The sequence below is a fragment of the Annulohypoxylon truncatum genome (assembly GCF_022578515.1).
Source record: "Annulohypoxylon truncatum strain CBS 140777 unplaced genomic scaffold F4807scaffold_29, whole genome shotgun sequence".
Lineage (NCBI taxonomy): Eukaryota > Fungi > Ascomycota > Sordariomycetes > Xylariales > Hypoxylaceae > Annulohypoxylon > Annulohypoxylon truncatum.
Genome location: NW_025953815.1, coordinates 409,629 through 430,048, shown reverse-complemented (window position 1 = coordinate 430,048; position 20,420 = coordinate 409,629). Strand labels below are relative to the sequence as shown.

Genomic DNA, 20,420 nt, shown 5'->3' with positions numbered 1-20,420 from the left:
AGTACGACAGGCATTGAATTGGCGGTTAACTTTGGTAGTGGTTTTGTTCTTATCGATAAAGAGATAGCGCGATAAAGAAATTGAGTGCCACTAAGCCAACCTCAACTTCTGCGCCGGAACTTCGACTTCTTGATATTCGTGGGTGTTTTGCGTTGTATGATCCAATGTTCTTTGTATATTATTTCCGGCCCTAGGACCTTCAGCCCGTTACGAGTTTCTAACGATGCTTTAGTAACCTTCGCTACTATTACTGCTGATTTTCTTCTGAGCGATGTGCTCTGACAACCATAAAAATGCCTAGTTACCAACCGCACATCGATCAAGAGATACATTTTCCCCTTAGACAATGTCAACACCATTCATATGCCGCCAATGCATAGCACGTCTTACACAATCTTACATTGGCCATCTTAGACTGAAGCGTTCTCAATTACATACCCAAGCATTGCCATCGTCGTTACCGCAATCACAATGGGCTTCGTCACCGCAAAGACCGGAATCCTTCGTCAGACGTGATGTTACAAATCACTCTCTACCTCAACCGCCCACATCACATCCAGGCCCATTCGTATCGCAAATACCTGGATATAAACCAGGCAGGATCCTAGAACCTTCTCGGCGACGCGTCGAAACGGCAAAGCGTGCTCACCTACATAGACCTACCACTTTGCGACGCCTAAAATGGAAAGTACTAAAGTCTCGTGGGAACTATATGTTCATTCGTGATGACGTTGCGCACCTTTTTGGGTTAACGAATTATAACGCTCGTCATGCGGTCAATCAGCTAGGACGGTTAATTGGTGGGCGGCCCTCCGGAGAAGAGGCGGGCGAAGAACTTGACAGGTATCATGACTGGAAAAGAAATCTCCCCGGATTATTGAAGGCTGTCAAGAACTCGCAGTCCACGCCCGATAATGGAGAGGGTTTGATCCAGACCAATGTGGAGATCGATGCTACGGAGCAATCCTGGGAGACAGCCAGGGGTGTGTGGAGCGAGCTCAGCAACGGAAGACGCCAGGCTATATGGCGAGACTACATAGCCTCCATGTTTCGTTCAAACCCGAGTCAGGTGCCAAGTTTTATTCAGAAGACCTTCCGGCCCGAATGGTGTCCATGCTATATCGTGGAGGATTCAGTATATCTCCTTCTGCGGAGTTTGGAAGGCATCAGAGGTGGTAAAGAAAGAGGCAAACAAGTCGTAGACCTCGTCTTCTTCTTACTTCAGAGCTCACCCCCTCATTATTTACTTCTAGACCAATGGGCGATCTGGAAGGCGATATCTTTGATACCCACGTCCAGGTTGTTTGAGTTCTACCAGGCTATGAGAAAGCTTGAACATCCGCTTAGCAAGTATACGTTATTGCATTTTGCAAGTCGTCTGGCCGTCAAATCTAAATACAAAGCGCAGGCCACCGATATTCTACGTTACCTCTCGACCATACCTGGCTTCGATATCAATACGCCGGCAGCTTCTAGCGTCTGTACCACGCTCTTCACAATGAAGGAGGGCGACGTGGCTGCGGATGATCACCCCGCGCCAGATGAGTTATTCAAGGCGCTTCTTGACGTTGGGTTTCGTCCAAGTCTATTGGGCCTATCCGCGCTCATGCGGAATTTCTGCCTTCGCGGACGGGTCGACGTCGCATGGAGGGTATTCAACAGTTTGCTCGAAGCTGGCATCGAACCGGATGCCCATGTGTTTTCAATACTTCTTAACGGCGCAAAAAAACAATTGGATGGGGAATATGTTCAACGTGACGTCGACATGATCGAGGCTACAGACGGTTGGACCCCGGTCCTTCTGAATGATCTTTTAGATTATATATACCAACTCGCCGAGTCGCAAGGTGAAAAAAGACGAGATCAACGCAAAAGACTTGGCGTAAAGGCATGGCGGCTCATGGTCCAGCTGTATTCAAAGTTCTTTCACCGTGCTCCATTGCAAAAGCTCACTGGTTTCCCGCTGGAGGATCTTGATCGGGCTCTGGACAAAATACCACCCCAACACTTACTGGAAGTTAGTCAGATGGTTGCCAATTTGCGACAACGCCCGGATGACTTGCTCATGCAGCCAGACAGCATCACTCTTGAAATAATGATCAAGGCCCATTTTCGATCTATCGAGGAACCGGCCGCCTTACAGATATATTACAAGCGCTTCATGTCATTCTTTGCCTGGGGCGACCCGGTTTTAACAAACCTCATCAAGGACCGAGGAAATGTGGTTCATGACATTTTTCTGCGAGATCTGTTGCAATTCAAAGAGACATTCAGCGAAGGGGTTGAAATGGTTCGACGAAGGGTTAGATATGCATATGCGGAAAGAAAAGAACGTGGAGAAAACATATTCCACCCACCGCCGTCAGTCCACACCTACACGATATTAATGAATGGTTTCAGAAATCACAAGAATTATGAAGGAGTAGTCAGGACACTCGGCACGATGATCGAAGAGGGCATCACACCCAATATCGTTACCTGGAATACTGTGATCGGGAGCTTACTTGAGACCGGGTCGATCAGACGCGCGGTTAGGGTGATAGAGCACCTAAATCAGATCGGTCTACAACCAGATGATCACACCATAGAGGAAGTCACGCGCCTGTCATTAGCAAAGAGGAGAGCATTCGCCGATTTCATGGCAAAGGTGGAAGAAAAACCTCGCGAGTTAAACACCCGCAAATTCGTGAAGTGGTTACTCAGGCTCTGGGAGAAGAATTCGGAGAAAAAGAAGCTCAAAGAACCTAATATTTCCCAAAAGGACGCCCGCCTAATAAACAGATTCTACCAGCAGGTCGAGAGCGAAAACTTACGCTGGAACGCCGGTCAGCGCGAGGAAGAAGATAAGCCTCAAGTCGGAGAGAAGCGCGAGGGTGGTGGTACAGACGTGGATTTTATCACGTCTGTGAGAAGGCAGGCTAAGGAGAATAAGGCTAGTCGTCGAGAATAAAAAGACGAGTGAACGGAAAGACGAGTTAAATCTTCCTTGCAATCTAGACCACAAATACGCACATAAATATAAAACGACTACTCCCCAACTGCAAGTTGAATAGCACTCACTACGCCTCTCCGGGTATAACCACACCAAGCTGCTTAGCATCGCAACATCTATGTCCTCCAAAGCTGTCCCGAGGCGCACCGTCGAATTACTAAAGAGTACCTAGGTAGTAAAGCTAAAGCTCACGTGAGTTTAAAATACTGCCCGTAAGCCATGTTTCTACACAACCCCCTGTCTATCCCGAGATTTCCAATATTATGTAGTGAGCCAGACAAACCCATGCTACTAGAACCTCCCACCCAAATGGGCAGGTAAAATACAAGTCTAGAACAACGGGGCCAAGCTCAGGCTACACGCAAGAATAGGATAAGCACTCCTCGCATACCAAACCCCTGCGTGCGAGTTTCGCCTTACACATTAGGTAAACATCAGACACCGAACTGCCACGCACGGGATAGATATCAGTAATAGCACAGGCAATGTGACACTACCCAGGCAATATGCTTACACGGTTCGTTAGCAAATCAAAAACATAATATTTATACCTACCTGCCTACCTACCTACCTATGTACCATGTACAAATAGTGCTATGTAAAGTCCGAAACACTAGACAAGACGGATCAGGATCAACAAGCATTCAAGTAACACACATAGGTATGTAAGCGCCCATCTACAATACATACCTACCCGAGTACTTAACTTACCGGCTTAATTACTAAGAAACACACATCTAATTCGCCGTTCACACGCTACCTCTTCGCCCCCAAAAACCGTGCCGTTAAAGGGCCTAAGAAAAAGGAAATAATAAAAAAAAGAAAGATCTCGTCGTGCCCCGTACTAGGTAATCTTCAGCGGAGATAAGGGGTAAGCCGAGGGGTCCGCGGCCGATCAGCGTACCCGCACCTTTTTAAAAAGCCCCATCCGTGGATTATGGGAGGTAGAGGTACTGTACTGTACTGTACTTAGCCCTACAAGGTACCCGTTAGTCTAGTGCCAAACTCGGGGTTTCGGGTTATGCTATCGCGCGAGTTATCCGCTGCGACTATCCGTCGAATGGACATGGACAACATTTTTCACTGGGTAACCAAGATTTGCTGTGGGAGGGTTCGCTTAGGTAAATAGTGGTAGATGGATACCTCAGAGATGGATGCCGTTCACCAAAAAAAAAAAAAAAAAAAACCCAGGTAAACAACTTCGCGGGGTAAGGCTCGAGGGTCTAGAAGGTGTAGAGATCCATGGATGCTTTATGTCCATTGACCGGGGGAACATTGGGTGGCCTTACTTCATGATGTATCGCGTGCCTTTGGCTTACTCAGTACCTACCGCATTAAGTGCTTACCTCTTCGCCTTCATGGGGTAGATGGGCCAGCTAGGCCAAGCAATAAGCGTCACGACAGAAGACAAGACGTTCGGTGAACGAAATCTGCGTAAATTTTCTCATAAAATCATTCGTAAACTAAGTGGGTAATACCTAATAACGACCAGCCCTGCCTTTTTGTTAACTAAGCGCCCAGACGCCCTCGATGATGCAATAGAAGTCGCCCTCGCAATAAAGCCCAGTTATCTATATAGGGTTCCAGATGAAATAAAATAAAATATATATATACGTTAAAAAAAAGACAGAGGAAAAAGATACACGGTAGAAAGCGACGGTCTAGAAGTAGCGAACCCATGACCCGGGTCCCACTTCGCCCCGTACTCCTTTTAGCTAGAACACGAGGGTTAGCATAACAGTCCGTAACTCCGTCGCCGATGAGACAATAGTCGTTCGATATATTTTTAAGAAATTGAAGCGTGACGCTTAATAGTAGGGCTGCTAAGGTAGCGTCCGGAATGCGCTGTCTGGCCTGTCCAGGAGGAAGGAGTCGATTGCACTCTGTCAACGAATTAGCGCATTTCGTGAACTGAAAGATTAGAATTAGAGAAACAAGCCTCACCCAATCGACCATGTTTTGGCCATTTAGCATAGCATCGAGTGGTAAGTTGCTGCCGAAATCTAGGGTTGAGAAATCGATAGATGCCATGGGGTCTAATGAGGACGGCGTCATTGGAACTTGCTGCATGTCATTGTTCAGCAAGATAGCTAGTGAGCCGTCCCGTAAATCGGGCCTCGGGGGTGGTGGTGGCGGTGAACGATTGGAAGCTGGGTCTTGCATCGAAACCTTCCGGAGAATGGCGCCCACAACTCGCGTAGCATGCGCAGCATCTCTAGAGTTGTGCTTTCTCTCTGCCCACATCTTATATGACGTCCCAAGTGCCTTGAGCTTCCTCGATCGATCTGCTGGGCTACGATATTGTTAGCCCAAGATTAGTGGCGATACTTAAATTCAACGCACCTGCTTGGTAAGTTCTCCGTAAGATCTAGGCATAAGATCATCGCCGCGATCAGGAAGTCGTGAAGGGTAAGGGCCGAAAGCATGTATTTATCCTCGTATATACGACCACCGGGCCTGCTCTCCTCCTCGTACTCGGCGTGTAGATCTAGAATCCTGAGAGCCGCATCTCGACACGTGTTCCGTGATCGATCGTATAGACTGTTATCCTTCTCCCTGTTTAGATACGGCCGGTGCAGCACGCAAAGGCTTTTGAGATACATCATCTCCAACATGAGACGATGCATGATGTCGTATGTTTGGTCCGTGAAGCTATACGTACGTATCGGCCTTATTTGCAAAGAAGGGGGAACTTGGGCGTGGTATTGATGAATCTCTTCATCCAGCTTGATGACCTCTTCATATGGTGGGGGATGTATCGACAATGCGAACCGAATCACTCGGCGTAACATTCGACATAGCTTTGATTTGTAACTTAGGTACAGAGTAGATGTGGGCTCCGTAGCTGGTCGTGACGGAGGCAGTGCTACAACGTTCTCGTCAAAGTCGGAATCAAATAGGTTGCTGGGCGACTCGGTATCACACTCGTCGTCACGTATAATCGGAGGCATGCCAAGCTGAAAGGAGAAGAGGACGTCGAACACCTCGATGAAGAAAAAGGCTCGCCTACGGAGTTCGCCTTCGAAAGGTGTGATATTAGAGAGATACTTTGGATCTCTATGGTACCCCATGCGCTGCGCAAGCCGAGCAGTGAGTCCAAACTTGGCCCATAAACCAGAATTGATTTCCTTGGCCTTTTGTAGCTCCGAGTAGCTATGTAAGAGTAGTGCTTCAATGCAGTATGGTTTGGCAGACAAGTAATCTCCAGACACGAGACATTCAGTTGCTAGTGCTGTTAACCTATCGAGCAAATTTGGTTCAGATTCGTCAGCCTCGCCTTTCAAGCGGGTGATCGATGCTGCAACCCATAACATAGAAGCAAGGCAACTAATCCACAGTAGACTCGCAGAAGACGGATCCTCCCAGAAGGCGTCATACTCTCTTTGAAATTTGGTGGTGTGAATGTATGGAGCTGTTATGAACTTATGGCGGAAGTAAACCAATATGAGCGCGTCCGTCTTGTTCCTAGGCGGCAATCGCGCAACGGCCTGCGAAATAGTTATGGGTGGAAGCTTGCCAAAGATGACGTCTGGATTGTCCGGGCTTCCGTGTTCCGGCGGAGGTGACGGGGTAGGAGGCCCGTCCGTCTCATTTTGAAGTATGCCTTGGATGTCATGAATACTCTCAAGGATAGAGGCCCAATGAGTGGCGCCGACATAGTTGTGCTCGCCGCCAAGGGTGGTGGGGAGAAGCGGATTTCCAGAAGTGGTCCCTAAGCTAGGTGGGGAGCTCAAATCGGAGCGAGTCTCCGTTTCTGTTCGTTGATCTGAGCTTGAGGGAGTATCAAGAGCAGACTCACGATTGCGCGCAGTATAGACCAGGCCGTTGACCATCTCTTCGAGTTTCTGAAGACGGACCTGAAGGACGGGTCTCGACATAGGCTCATGTCTTGCCCGGGTATCCACTTGCGGCCGCGCATCCGTGCGCGTCTTGCGAGAGGCACGAGGTGCATACTCGCAGAAGTTGGCCTCACCACTCTTGACGCACCTCTCACATGGCTGTTGGCGGTCGCATTTCACCCTACGAGAGTACTAATGAGCGGGGGGTAAGATTGGAATGGGGTGCGATAGGATGCGATAGAATAGGGTAGGACGGGGTAAGATGAGATGAGATGAGATGGGGATGGGTAGTCTAGTACAAACAACTAAGAGACCGGGAGACTACTCACTTGCGTGTCCGGCACAGCAGACATGAGACGGGAGGACGATTGCGCTTTTGGATCTTGCGCTGAAGTCCTTCTGTTGGTTGTGCGCGAAAGACACTTGTCTGATAGCTGCCGGGCCGAGAGTCCATCGTGGCCCGGGTAAGACTTATCAAAAGACGGGAGCGACGATTGAATCTCGGTCGGAAATAACAATAACCTCAACTAAAACGCCTTAAGGCTTTTTGGCATCAAGCCGCAGTGACGGGTCAAAATGAGAGCAGGGAATACTTCCCGTCTCAGCGCGCGCGACTGCGACTTGGTCGGGGGACTTGGTCGATGAGGACTTAAGAATATTCCTGATTGAGAAGAAGTCCGGTAGTACGAAGAAAGCCGAAAAGTGAAAAAGCATAAAAGACCAAAAAAAAATAGAATATTATTATTTCCGTACCTACAAAGGGTTCATCGAGCCAGGATAGTTGGATTAGTTGGATTAGCTGGACCGGATACTAAGGTACAAGATATGGATGGGATTGGCTAAGGTCTTAACCTTGACCAACCTTGACAACCTTGACCGTTGACTTTTTGGTTCTTAGCTTCTTGTCTTTGGATTGTCGGAAACAATGTCATCCGCCTATCCGGGAGGGAGAAAACACACCCTAACGCCCAGGAAACTCCGTTGCGGGTTGCAGCTTCCCACTCTGCTACGCAATATGTACTTCTCTCACTCACTATCCCTACCACACATGTGCATGCACATATACAGATGTGTAGGCATGTACCAGACATATGTGCGGGTAAGCACCTCCAATTAGACTTCAATTAGACTCCAATAGCACAACCCTTGGCATTTCCGATTGGGAACCTACGCCCGACGGAGTTTCTTCGGCTGGATTTAAAGATAGGTCCTAAGATAGCTCCCTGAGTTTTGAACCCATAAATCCGTTCCCCTGCTTCAGTTGCTTTCTCCCTTTTCGACGCTCCTTTCGGGTGTTATTTTTAAACCTATGGCAACATCAACCGTCATGCCTCCGGTCATCACTGAATTTGGAATTGCCAATTGGTTCTTCATATCCAATACAATATCAATATTCCATTGACAGACCGATCTACCCGAGCCGGTCTAATCTTGACAATCATGCGGCTACTTAACCGACACTCAATCTGCCACTATGACGCGATCAACTATACCCGCACTTAGTAAATCCGCTATATTTGGTACTCGGCTAGAGTTCTATTTTATTGCTTTGTAAATTGAAGGGGAAGCGGTGGCCTATGGTTTTCTCAATGGAGTACCTCCTACCTCCTGACCTTGGAAAACGGTGTGTAAAAGTGCAGTAATCAGTATTCGACTACTTATCTAGCGTAGCTCAACATTATCGAAGTCCGCAGCTCTTCAACCCTTCTGCCCCTATCGCTTGCGAGACAATTAAGAAATGGGACAATCTTACTTGCATCTTTATCCAACCCGGAGAGGCTCAGGTTGGGCTCTAATCTCCCGTCTCTATTCCTCGTCGACGTAGCACGACTCGACGCCAGCTGTCTTCCCCTCGTCATGGCTATTCTCTTCTCTCCGCAGCTTACTACGGTCAGGGTACAGCCCCGAGTTGAGAAGACCTAGGTCCGAAGAATCGCGGTAGTTGGAATCCTACCCGGCAGTATTCATTCCGACCATGGCTCTCCTTTTACACCCGGTTCCCCATTCCGAATTTACCGGTCCCCGGCATCTCCGGTAATAATACTATTGGCCCGGACTACTCCAACCGGTGCATTTAATGAATCGTACGAACATCCCAACAATATCTCAAAGCCAAGATGAGTTCTGAGATTCGTTGCATGAGTCGAGAAACGAATTCGAGCATAGGTCCGGTGGTCCTCTTAAAGGCCTCTATACTACCGTAGCATCCAAGCCCCAAACCCCGAAAGCTACGGATTTGCCCCAGCGACACCACCGCGTAACGTACCTGCACCTTTAAAGCCGAGACATACACCTGAGTATAGAGCGGCAAATGACAGGCTACGTATTTGTCATGCGTAATGTGTGCTGAAAAGGGGGAGACGAATCATCTTCGTTGAACCGTCACTGCATTTATATGAATTGCATCACCCTTAACTAGGTACCTTGGCTAAATCCCACGTCGAACGTCGCTTTTCGCATCAGAACTCTAGCGCATTTTACCAGCGACATGCTATCAATCCTCGCCAGTATATGTAACCTAGGTCAATTCGAATGATGCAGGGTTCAAGAATCGGGTTTACAATGTAACAACATATTGCCAGAGTCTCACTACCCCTATGATATCTAGGGCCAGTCGTGAGGCTCTCGTTCTCAAGGGTTGCTCTGCGCAATCAGTAACCTTGATTTTTTATTGGTGTACTACTTCACAGAGAGCTCCGCCTACGGGAACATGTGTTAGAGACCTACACAAACCAAATTGATTAATAATAAGGGGTGGTATTCGGGGTTTAGGGAAACCTTGCTTCGGCGATTAATAAAATCGTGTGATGACTAACATACGCAAGACTCGAACGATCTTTTCATTTTGGCGGTTGGTCATTTTCACATGGTATTTTAACGAGCAGAATGGCAATTTGATTGGTGTCCTTCCCGGCGGTCCCTTATCTTCTTACCACACCCACGAAACATATTCTCAATATGAAATATAATAAGGAGAGAAAAAAAAGCTATCACAATTCAAAAAAATCAATGGTCGAGCTCAGCAGGGATCGAACCTGCAATCTTCAGAGGACAGTTATCTAGCATTAGAACCGAAATCTGACGCCTTACCATTAGGCCATGAACCCAGTGTGATGTTGAAAAATTCCGAAGTTAGCTTAACTCTTATCGCTAGCGAGTGGGTACTAGCCGGGAAGCTTGAGCCTCAATTTGAAAAATTGCCCCTAGCCCCTGACATCTTTCTCTTCACTATCATTACTGACCATCCTGACTTAAATTACTTCATGATCGTCTTTTTGTCTGCCACTATCGCTATCGTATACTAGTGCGTCCTAGGGCATTTACAGGAAATCAATGTGCCTCCTCACCGCAAACGTGTCCTCCTTAGTAAACTACTTGTAAGTATCACATCATGAGACAGAACTAGCGGACGACGAGACAACGACGTTATTGCGCGAGGAGCTCTGGGCTACTATCATCTAGGGAGCATGGTATATATACAGGAAGAACCCTTTGTCTATTCTGCTCCGTGGCCAATCGCCAATAAATCTCCCATAGTCCGAACTCCGATCCTGCTAGGCCTCTAATCTAACAACTGGTCCTCCAACAGACCATATCTATAACAATGTAACATTGATAAGAATAAGTCTGAAAGTTTATTGACTTTATCGGTGTAGAAGATGTTGGGAAGGGAAATTGGCTCAGGGCCGGATTCGAGGGGCAAAATGTGTGAGAGTACCTAGCTAGGCAGAGATAGGCTTCCATGTGAGCGGATGAGAGGTTCTGGAATCTCTCTAGGCTTCCCGCCTCGACCGTAATCAACGTTCAAAAATCTTTCATGATCAAAGTGACCACGACCGTCTACTGAATTGCTATGGGTATGACTTTCCGCAAGTCAATACCTAACGTGCTCTTCGAGCTTGCGGTCGTGACCTAGAAAGTTATTCTCGAGTATCTTATGCGCGGTGTAGGTTTCCGCCACGTCTTTTATCGGCTTTCAACCATACCATCCACCATCTAGTTTCCCACGCCTACATTCCGGTTGTGGTTGTGGTTGGTATGTTCATCTACTAAACGTGTTTACCCCTTCAACTTTTCGCGCATCGCTTGGTTCGATCGATTAGGAAGGAGTGGAGGACGAAACTCCTTTTGAAGACCTCCGTAGGATACGGTGGAATAAGAGTTGTACCGCAAGTGACGCGCGAAGCGTCCGTTTCTTACCTCATCGCGTGGGTCACATACTCGTCGAAGTCGCTGACGGGGACGGAACGGAATGTGAGGGTCTCGTCTCGAGGTCAACGGTCGGAGCCTTGACCTTGACCTTCTCTGTACCTTGACTAGGTTTGTTTCTAGTTCTAGACACCACTGGAGAGAATAGGTGATGTATTCCACACCCGCATGCTACGGCTTTTGCGACATTTCTTTAGTCTTCCATCCCGATTTTCTTGGCGTTCTTCCTCTGTATTCAAAAGTATAACTGTATCATCCATGCAATCAGTGGCAAAATCCTTAAGCAGTAGTATTTGTCGGTCCATGAACCGTTATGCGAACACGGGTCAACTCTCGGAGCCATTGAGGCTACGTCTGAAACCTCAAGTCCTCTCGGGGACACAACTGTCATAAAGCTCTGCTCATGAATTCCTCATTACTAGCTGCGAAACGAGGGTGAAACTTCGAGAATCAGGACCAATATTAAACCGAACCCGTTGTTTATGAATATGAGCAGAGCTACCAAATGTTGGGGGCTCACGATGAAGCAAAATCAGAGGTATGTAATATGGTCGACGTCGTTCAAGGCCTTTTGCTTATCCTAATCACTGAGCATTGATGTCCACCATAGCTGAGCCCGGCCTCGCAGTAGTTGAGGGAACTTCGCGGTTATCTGCTCGGTGCGCGTCTTGTTGGAACATTGTGCCCTGACTTGATCGATGAACAGACAGACTGAGCGCCAATGGGTTTCTTTGCCGATCGTTACCACCTCACTGGTCCCGACCGCCGCGTCCTCGAGGTCCGGGTGAAAGTAACCGACATCCCGTATGCTCCAGCCTTCGAGTTCCTTTCGCTTCGCTCCAGAGTCTGCGCTCGCCTTTGTTGCATCGCGGACATCAGTTAGGATCGACTTTATGTCGGTCCCGATAGGTAGGTGGTAGCAATGTAAACAGAGGCCTCTCGAAGCTCACTCTGCTGTAAACGGTCGAAGGAGAGACGGCCAAACGATAGCTTGTCCGGTGCTGCGGGTCCATTCAAAGACAATATGCGGAATCAAGGCCAGGTCCTCACTCTCAATGGAGCAGTAGACATGGTATGGATTGTTGCCTAGAAGGCAGCATAGGCAGTAGAACCACCAAATGGGAGGGACTTTCGGGTTGATGATCAACGGCGTACGAAAGACTGTGAAGGTGAGCGCTGCGACGGAAGAACAACGACGGGAATTGGAAAGTAGAAGCAAAGGATAGAGGATACGCGACATTGGGCATTCCCATCCAGATCTTGATTCGGCAGTTGTTAAGATCCACGTTGGGATCAACGCAACTATCTCGGTATGTAGGTAGTGTTGTAGCTACATTGTAGCTATGTGTGGAAAGCAACCTTCTCCAGGGCATCTGGGTCTGGTAGTTCGGGTTTTGTGTTCTTTGGCACATTTGCCGCGTTCCAGTCATATCTCACGCCGAACTTTTGTACGCGCTCCAGCGTAGCTGCTGGAATTAGTCTACAGACTAGATAAATTATTTATTCTCTCGTTACGGGATTGGAACTTACCTAGACAATACACCAACCGTCATATCACATCTTGACTCGACTCTTCGCATTTGGTAGCTCTGCTCCGTTTCGATCGGAGGATCTCCAGGTTATAAGTCCAGCCCAATTGCGTCGACAGCGAAATGTATGAAAATATCGCTTGCTCTTGAATGGCACCGATAGACGTGCTTTCTGGCTTGCGCTTCCGTGCTCTGAAGGTGTTTTGGCACCTCGAGCCTCCTTCATGGATAGGGTCTTCAAGTTCAGCAAACTTATTTCGCTCGCCCAGCGAGCATACACTCCTTGGATGTGGGGAAGTTAAGAAACCAAACCCTATGACCGGGTGAGTGTGAAAAACCCATATAGAAGCGCTCGTGAATAGAATAGCCAAGCACGAAGGCAATGGCTGTCTTCTCCACCGATGTCACGGCGACATCGGGGAACCCGACATTTGGGGGACTGGTTATGATCGTAACAACCTTTCGATATATGTCTTCTGATAAGACATTAGGTACTCTCGAAAGTACCAATCATTGAGGTCTGTGGCCCATTCCTTATAGGTAGGTATGTATCTTGACGCAGGGACTTCGCTCCCGGGAATTGGCGCATCCTCCGCAACACGTCTGTAAAGCCATCCATGGATTCTGCCACGGGGCGATTAGGTGATCCAACCTAAAGGGGAATACCTAGCCCTTGATTAGCTCGCCATCCCTTAGGAGCAACGCTCCCCTTTTCTTAATAGATCATACCGTTCACTATGTTACAGACCCGGCACCCACCAACCGTATGACAAAGGCTTATATGCTTCCTAACTCCTATCCTAGGCGTATATATGCCCCTCCTGATGAGAGGGTGGCATAGGAGCCTAAGCCGTTGCTGTGGGTGGCTTCCTGTGGTATAAATAGGACGTCATGTCCTGAGGCCGTGGCCTGGCTAGTCGGCGATCCATACATTGAAGACAACAAGAAGTCGATAATGGCGCGACAGGAGATATAATATCTCCGCAGCTCATGTAAGTTCTGCATATACTAGGTATATCCGAAGCCTGAGGGTGTCTAGATTGACCTAGAATTTTTCATCGCAAGGAATCGTTTGTTAGAAATCGGTCGACAGATTATTCTGCATTTAGTCTACTATTTATACCGATGAGCATGTTTAGGCAGACATCTGCTATGGAATCTAGGAAGGCAAGGCCTGAGGTAGTTATATGAGTTCTTTAAGGAACTTTAAGAACATTGGGTTAAGTTTGAGCAAATATGCTTCGGATGGTTGTGTCATTTTCGAGTATGAGAAACTTATGTGAGATGTTCATTGTCGGGTTTGACTTTCATGAGAGATTAACTGGAAACTTAGATTCTATACATATGTGTATCGTGTGTAAGTATGTAGGTAGCTAGATAGGAGCAACGTTACATACATGTAGTTATTAGTCACCAATCATTTAAGAAATTGAAAAAGGGGAAAGTCCAACGGAAAAAGGGGCTGATCTAGAATGATCGATACATGTTTCTAGACGCGACATATACTCTGGTAATGATTATAAAATATATTGTCAACATGTATAATCGGTAATTGGTCTAGTATAATGAACTTGAGCTGTGGTTGGTTGGTGCTGACTCACTATGATTATTACGTGATAGTATCTCACACCTATAGACATGCATGATGTGAATACTCCTACACCGCCAATTGAAGCCAGAAAAAACCGGGTATCTTTAACCTAGATCTACCTATATCGTACCCTATCTCTCTTTTCATTGACCCTCGTCTTCACATAAGTGGCGATTATGGCCCGCTACCTACTTCTACATAAGCAGCGTGCCTGCATGCGTTCGTTAATCCATCCATGGATGCGAAGGCCGTCATCTCGTGAGTGGAACCTGTTTCCATATCCCATCCCGGCAACCGGAGCAAAGCTAACCAATTGGTATCGCAGAAGAGCCAGAGAACCCCTGGCTTGCGTACCTCAAAATCAAAACGAACTTTCCCAACCAATATCGCCATATAGCTTCCAGAGCTACCTGGTAACTTTCTATAATATGTATCACGATCTTCCATGTAGATAATAAAAAATATCGCTCTCGCCTCGTATATCGTAACCGCTTTCCGTATATTCTTGGTTGCCCTCCCTCTCCCCAACAGGGACGTTGAGAAGAGGTGCCAAATAACCAGACTCAAGGTCATTAACTAATGAGAAAATGCTCGCCGCGAGTTAAAAACGGAACGTCTGGATATTGCGCACGCGGAGAAAATGAGGCGGAGATGCGTATTATGTAAAATGACAGGAACATCGAATTTGGGTATCATGGCCAATTCGCAAAATAGCAAAAATATGAAACAAATCCAACTTCTGCCCTGTCAGCTAATGGCGCCGCGCGTTACCCGAGCAGGGTTGCCAGCCACGACAGTGAACGGTGGTACATCCTGACGCCTTCATTAGAGACAGTGTTCAAGCGGGGAATTGCTTTTTCGATGACTTACTTTAGTTACCACAGCTCCAGCGGCGACTGTCGCCCCTCTTCCGATCCTTACTCCGTAGAGAACTATAGCACCGCCCCCAATCCATACATCTTCGTCAATGCAAATAGCGGCACCGATATGTGCGCTCTTGTTACCCTTGCGCCTCTTGGGATCCGTTTGTAACGTACCACCAAAGAGACTGACGTTCGGACCGATGTAACTGTTGTCACCAATAAGGACTTCCATGGGATCAATAATGGTACAATTCCGACCAATAAACACGTTGTTCCCAATCACAATGTTGTACCCATAGTCGCAGGTGAATGGTGCCTCAACAACCACCTCTTGCCCAACGTTCCCAACGCGAGTAATGGCTGTCGAGTTCCGATCCATAAAAATTGGTTCTGTCGGGTTCAAGATTTCTCGGAAGAGGCGCGAACGTTCGGGTGCTGATACACCGACATTGGGACTCGTAGAGTTGTTGAACCTGAAGCATGCAGCGCTGCATCTTTGTCTCTCGAGTACCAACTCCTCATCAAAAGGATAGTACAGATTCCCTGTAAGCATCTCCTCCTTCTGGGTCCGTTCCCTGCTGGGTGGGTAATGAGAATGTGATAGCGCGAGTTGTGCAGTTTCCTGAGGATTCGTTGCCGTTGTTGCAGGCGGAGGAGGCGGAGGCGGGGGCGGCAGCGCAGACTGGGGTGGCGGACTACTACTCCGAGTTGGCGGGAGAACGTTAATCTGCGGAAGCGAGCTCGAATGCGGCGTGTCATGTTCGGTCCTCGTAAGGTCGTGTAATGGCGGCACTCTTTGATAGTCTTTATGGCGGTCAACACCGCTCAATGGTGTGGGCAACTGTATGGTAGAACTCGTAGCGCTAATTGGGGTAGGAAACATGCTTGTCGAATTAGTATATGATATGGATGACAATTTGTTGTTCTCCGGGCTCGAAGCAGATGGGGTCGGGGTAGGAAGAGTGGCGGAGGTCGCCTGTCTGCTGTCGTCTGGGAGAATCGGCCGGCCCTGCACGGGTTCTATCCGGAGCGGTTGGCCACGGTAAGCCTGGGAAGGCTGATCACGTTTCGGGGGTGGCGGGGGCGGAATCGGATAACTACTCTGCTGCGGCATTCCGTAGGCTCCGGGAGGGACATAGCTAGGATCCTTAGACTCGAGTGGAACGGCGGCAGGTTTATTCTCCATCTTGGGGTAACCTCGTTGATTAGGGTAGCCGTGGCATACAAATCCACCTCGAACGCAGTTGGTACCTATTCCGCTCGTAAGTATACGAAGCCTTAACGACCATGCCTAAAAGAGGCTTACACTGCGGTTTCGTCTCATCGCATTTCTTCTTTCTCTTGCGACACGTTAGGCAGCTATATTTTTCGGTATGGAAAGCCGATGCCTCGCTCTTAGGTCCGAAGGTGGTTGCGCACCAACGACACTTAGAGGGTGCAAACTCGGCCACACCACACCCAAAAGTCAGCAATAGGCTCCGAATTGTAAAGTCCCAAACAAGGAGGATAGGGGGTCCCATACCCAGTCTTAGTCCTGTTACTAAAGTTGCGCTTCCTCTTCTTAGGATCTGACTGGATTACTGCGTCTCCTTTCCTCTGCTCCGAAGTGTAAGAGGTACCGCCATAGAGCACGGAGCTATCATCACCGTCAGGACTCGTCGCCGAATAATCGTGTTGAGAATCCATATGGGTGGTTCTTCGAAGCGTATCGCCAGCCTGCTCGTCACTCGGCGACGGAACTACGCTCGCAGAGTCCTGTCGATCATACGTACTGCGGTCGTCCGCATGGCTGTGTCGTGGATACCAGGAATCGTGATGCTCTCGACCTTCCTCACCATACTGCCTATACTCTCGTTCTCGTTGCGTCGCGGGATGTATATCACGTGATTCTACTTGAGATGGCTGTTCCCGCCCACGACTAACAGGTCCTTCTCTATGAGATTCGTCTGAGAATGATCGCTTACGCTTGTGAGCCCCTTCAGCCTCCGAATAGAGAGTTGGTTGGTAAGACGAACGATCAGGACTCGGTCCAGACCAGCGCTCTCTCTGGTTAGTAGAGCTATCTCCAACTTTTGGTTCCTGGGTGGTTATTTGGCGAAGAGACTGTTCCTCTGAGGCTGCGCGTACCGATGTAGGGCTACTGCTAGGCCTCTCGACACCCTTTGGCTCACCTCCGTTCAAGGCCGTGAAGGTAGCCATATTTCGTCCAACAATATCTTCAGCCCAGCAATCTTGCGTGAGGTGCATAGGAACTCGATACGTAGACGTATATTAGCGAGGACCAGTTGCTGTGCGATTGAACAATTTGGCCAGTGTGATTGGCACTCAAGAACCAATAGTCCGATACAAGAAAGCTCTTTAGTGAGAGGGGAAGAGCAAATGTCAACAGGGTTCGGACTATAACCGAAATATGTAACCTCCGTCGACGTTGCGGCCTAGTTTAAAGAGAGAGAAAAACCAGCTGATAAGTCGTGACGAAAGCCGAAAAAGTAAGAGCTAAAAATGGTAAATCCGCCCAGAGATGATGACCCGCACAGCGGTCGCGGTGCGGTCTGCTAAAACCTCCGAATTAGCGTTCCCGGAGGCCAAAACATTAATAAGAGCTAATATATAGACTTTAGCTATACGCAGTTCGGATCTCTAAGCAATGCGCTCGTCGTGGCGCAGAACAATGGGTGGGATCTGCACGACTCTTATTTGAACGGTGACGAACTTTCGAAGGCGGGTGCGCGGGGAGGCAATTTTGTACAAGCGAAGCGGGAGTGAGTGAACCGCACCTCTTTCTTATTGAATTTGGACTGCGTAATACGACTGTGACGTGCAAGGGCCGATGCGGTACGTCGTGTATTGCTGTGTTGCGGTGTAAGCAACAAGTTCGTGAGCTGCTGCGCATAGGCGACTGTATGTCGCCTCAATCGCCTATCCTGCTTATATGTCCCCGACCTACTTAAGGAAATTGCCCAGTCTTTTTTTTCTTTTTTTGCTAGTGAAAGTTGAGTTGAGTGTATACTCTCGGTTTTGGGCTGCGTGTGGAAAAAACTCCAGACTATTATCGTGCGGTCCGGCCCACGATTGCTACTCGTCGAATTCGAACCAACTATATTGGGTTTCTCCCACCCGTTCCTTGTGCCAGGATCCTTGACCCTTATTTAATGCGTACACAAAAAAGGACCAGCGCTTGGCGATTTAACGCGCGATTAATTTTTTTGGCCAGTTGTGGGAATGAATGGTTTTGGAATCCGTCTCTCCCTTTGTCAATGTCAATGTTAGATCCTCAACGTCAATAGACCTTCTCTTCTCTTCGCCTCCCTTCTAATGCAACCGAATCACCATGTAGAAAGAAAATGAGCGAAGGAGGATTAGAGAGATTAGAGAGAGTTAAAGGAAATAAGGTATACGATAGGGCAATTGGGTTAACAGTAATCAAGGTAGCATGTAATAGTAGGTGGAGTGTAAGGGGGGATATAAGAAAATATAAAGAAAAAAATTATGTGGCTAGCCAGCACCAGGGCCTAGGCAGAGCGGGAAGTGATGTAAAGCAAGGATGGTAAGGATAGATAAAGTAAGACGGGTAGGTAGGTAAGTAAGTAAGGTGCAAGGTAGCTGGGGGCATGTACGCAGGTGGATATAGCCCTGGGCAGGTCTGGTAGCCAGGGCAAAGAGGCAAGAGCCAAGTACATACAGAATGCTGGACTGATTGGGATCAGTTATAGAGGTACGTATACGTATACAAATACGTGTATGTAAAATGGAAGATTGCACAGTACTTTATAGGTTGAGTACCTTATCTAGCATGGAAAACATGCAAGGCAGCGAGAGTGGGAAAAGAAATGAATGAATGAATGCAAGCAATTAAACGTGCGTAGTTGTAGTCGTAGGTCGTAGTTTGTAATTTGTCAATAGAGACGACGAAAAGAAACATCCCCCCAAAAAGGATTTGATCACAACCTCGATGTTCCTCGGCGGGATGCCTCGATACTTTTGTACCGCAGAACGCAGAACGAGATCGTCGAACCCTGGCTAAGCTGCCCCAATATTGGGCGGCATGGCGCTTGGAAGCCGTAGATACATACATCGCGTGAAAGGGAATGTATTACATGTACGTATAACTGCTATATAACTGGCTGGGCTGGCTGAACTGGTAAGCCGAAAGACTAAGAGATACAATCCGCCGAGGTACCTTGAACCCGACTAGGGTTGTTGTGTGCGACGACAAGCCCATGAGAACTTGGAAGCGAGTCGAGGGAAACTTCGGCTTCTAGCAAGGGTGTCAAGGGTATCCGCACCCACTTTAACTTACATAGTAGTACCTTCCAATGTACCTCCGCTTGCGCTAGAATCTTAGACACTTTTTCCAATTCCGCGGTGGATCCCTGTTCGGATAGATTGTACCAAGGTATCTATTTAATAGCTTTGATAGATTTAATACCTTTAATACCGTAAGGCGACATCGAAGATGACAATTACTTACATAAACGTATAGTACCTACATGAAGAATCGTACATATAGTACTAGTAGCGTATGTACTTGTTTCAATATTGCACAAGTCTAGCCCTGCGCGTCTAGATAATAGGCCTGGCGCTGCCACGACGATGATGAATGTGTCGTGCTAGGTATGAGGTGTACGAGATGTACCAACATCATCCATATCATATGTTAGGTTCTTTCGTTTCCTAACTCCTCCCACCTTACGTAGTCGTTCTTCTTCTGCTTCCCGCCGTTCTTCATGCGATGTTACCGAATCTACGCTGGGTGGTACCGCAGGAGCATAATTCATCATCGAATACGACAAACGCCATGTACATATCTAGCTCTAGAAGCGATGAAATCAAGTCCGCTTTCTTTTCGAACGGGTACCTAGCCTTGCGGGGAATGTGCTATTATCCTTAGCCAGCCTCAATACATCGTGGCGGCTCATTCGCGAGTTGTCGTAGTTAATGTTTCTTCATCCAAGAACAGCCGTCAAGAAACATCGTCGACCTAATCGTGCGCTTACCGTCCCCCCTCCTCAATGCCACCAACAGCTAGCTAGCCCCTCCAACGTTGCACCGGGATTTTTCACCAATGCCATTGAGCTGTCCGATTCGCTGTATCTCACCTCTTGTTGTAGGTGTATGTTATGATAGGTTCAGTACTTTCGGCCCGCGACACATCTGTTGTCGTGGTCGTCTTAGATATTACTGGCACCCGCGACGCGATGGTGAGATAAGAGCATTGATGAATCAATAAAGGCCGTTTCTTGCGGCCTAGCCGCGGTTCGTGGCCGCCAGGCCTCGTTATCCTAACCCACGACTGTTTGGGATCAAAATAGCACACACATACGCGTTGGTGGGCTTGGTAAATCTCAGCAGGGGTGCAGGAGAAGGCCATGCGATTGGGAGGATCTAGGTAGTTTG

General features: G+C 48.0%; 4 protein-coding genes and 1 non-coding gene across 5 annotated transcripts; 1 reads left to right on the top strand and 4 right to left on the bottom strand.

The window, feature by feature from the left end:
* Window positions 1-141: 141 nt before the first annotated feature.
* F4807DRAFT_192238 (uncharacterized protein) lies at window positions 142-3,548 on the top strand. The gene has a single exon (XM_047993699.1). The coding sequence runs from the start codon at window positions 347-349 to the stop codon at window positions 2,948-2,950; it is 2,604 nt and encodes an 867-aa protein (XP_047851761.1). The 5' UTR covers window positions 142-346; the 3' UTR covers window positions 2,951-3,548.
* Window positions 3,549-4,412: 864 nt separating this feature from the next.
* Window positions 4,413-7,736, bottom strand: F4807DRAFT_436321 (fungal-specific transcription factor domain-containing protein). The gene is made up of 4 exons (XM_047998949.1): window positions 7,161-7,736; window positions 5,336-7,012; window positions 4,937-5,285; window positions 4,413-4,875 (listed from the first exon to the last, which is right to left on the bottom strand). Exons 1-4 carry the CDS (start codon window positions 7,283-7,285, stop codon window positions 4,816-4,818), a joined length of 2,211 nt encoding a protein of 736 aa, XP_047851760.1. The 5' UTR covers window positions 7,286-7,736; the 3' UTR covers window positions 4,413-4,815.
* Window positions 7,737-9,845: 2,109 nt separating this feature from the next.
* Window positions 9,846-9,938, bottom strand: F4807DRAFT_t113. Its single transcript has one exon. It is a non-coding gene; the product is annotated as a tRNA-Arg (tRNA).
* Window positions 9,939-11,620: 1,682 nt separating this feature from the next.
* On the bottom strand, window positions 11,621-12,111 carry F4807DRAFT_462970 (uncharacterized protein; the record flags this gene model as incomplete). Its single annotated transcript, XM_048001901.1, has 2 exons — window positions 11,621-11,896; window positions 12,091-12,111. 2 exons carry the CDS (start codon window positions 12,109-12,111, stop codon window positions 11,621-11,623), a joined length of 297 nt encoding a protein of 98 aa, XP_047851759.1.
* Window positions 12,112-14,820: 2,709 nt separating this feature from the next.
* On the bottom strand, window positions 14,821-17,565 carry F4807DRAFT_192175 (uncharacterized protein). The gene is made up of 4 exons (XM_047993698.1): window positions 16,546-17,565; window positions 16,330-16,382; window positions 15,031-16,274; window positions 14,821-14,973 (listed from the first exon to the last, which is right to left on the bottom strand). Exons 1-4 carry the CDS (start codon window positions 17,268-17,270, stop codon window positions 14,908-14,910), a joined length of 2,088 nt encoding a protein of 695 aa, XP_047851758.1. The 5' UTR covers window positions 17,271-17,565; the 3' UTR covers window positions 14,821-14,907.
* Window positions 17,566-20,420: the final 2,855 nt, after the last annotated feature.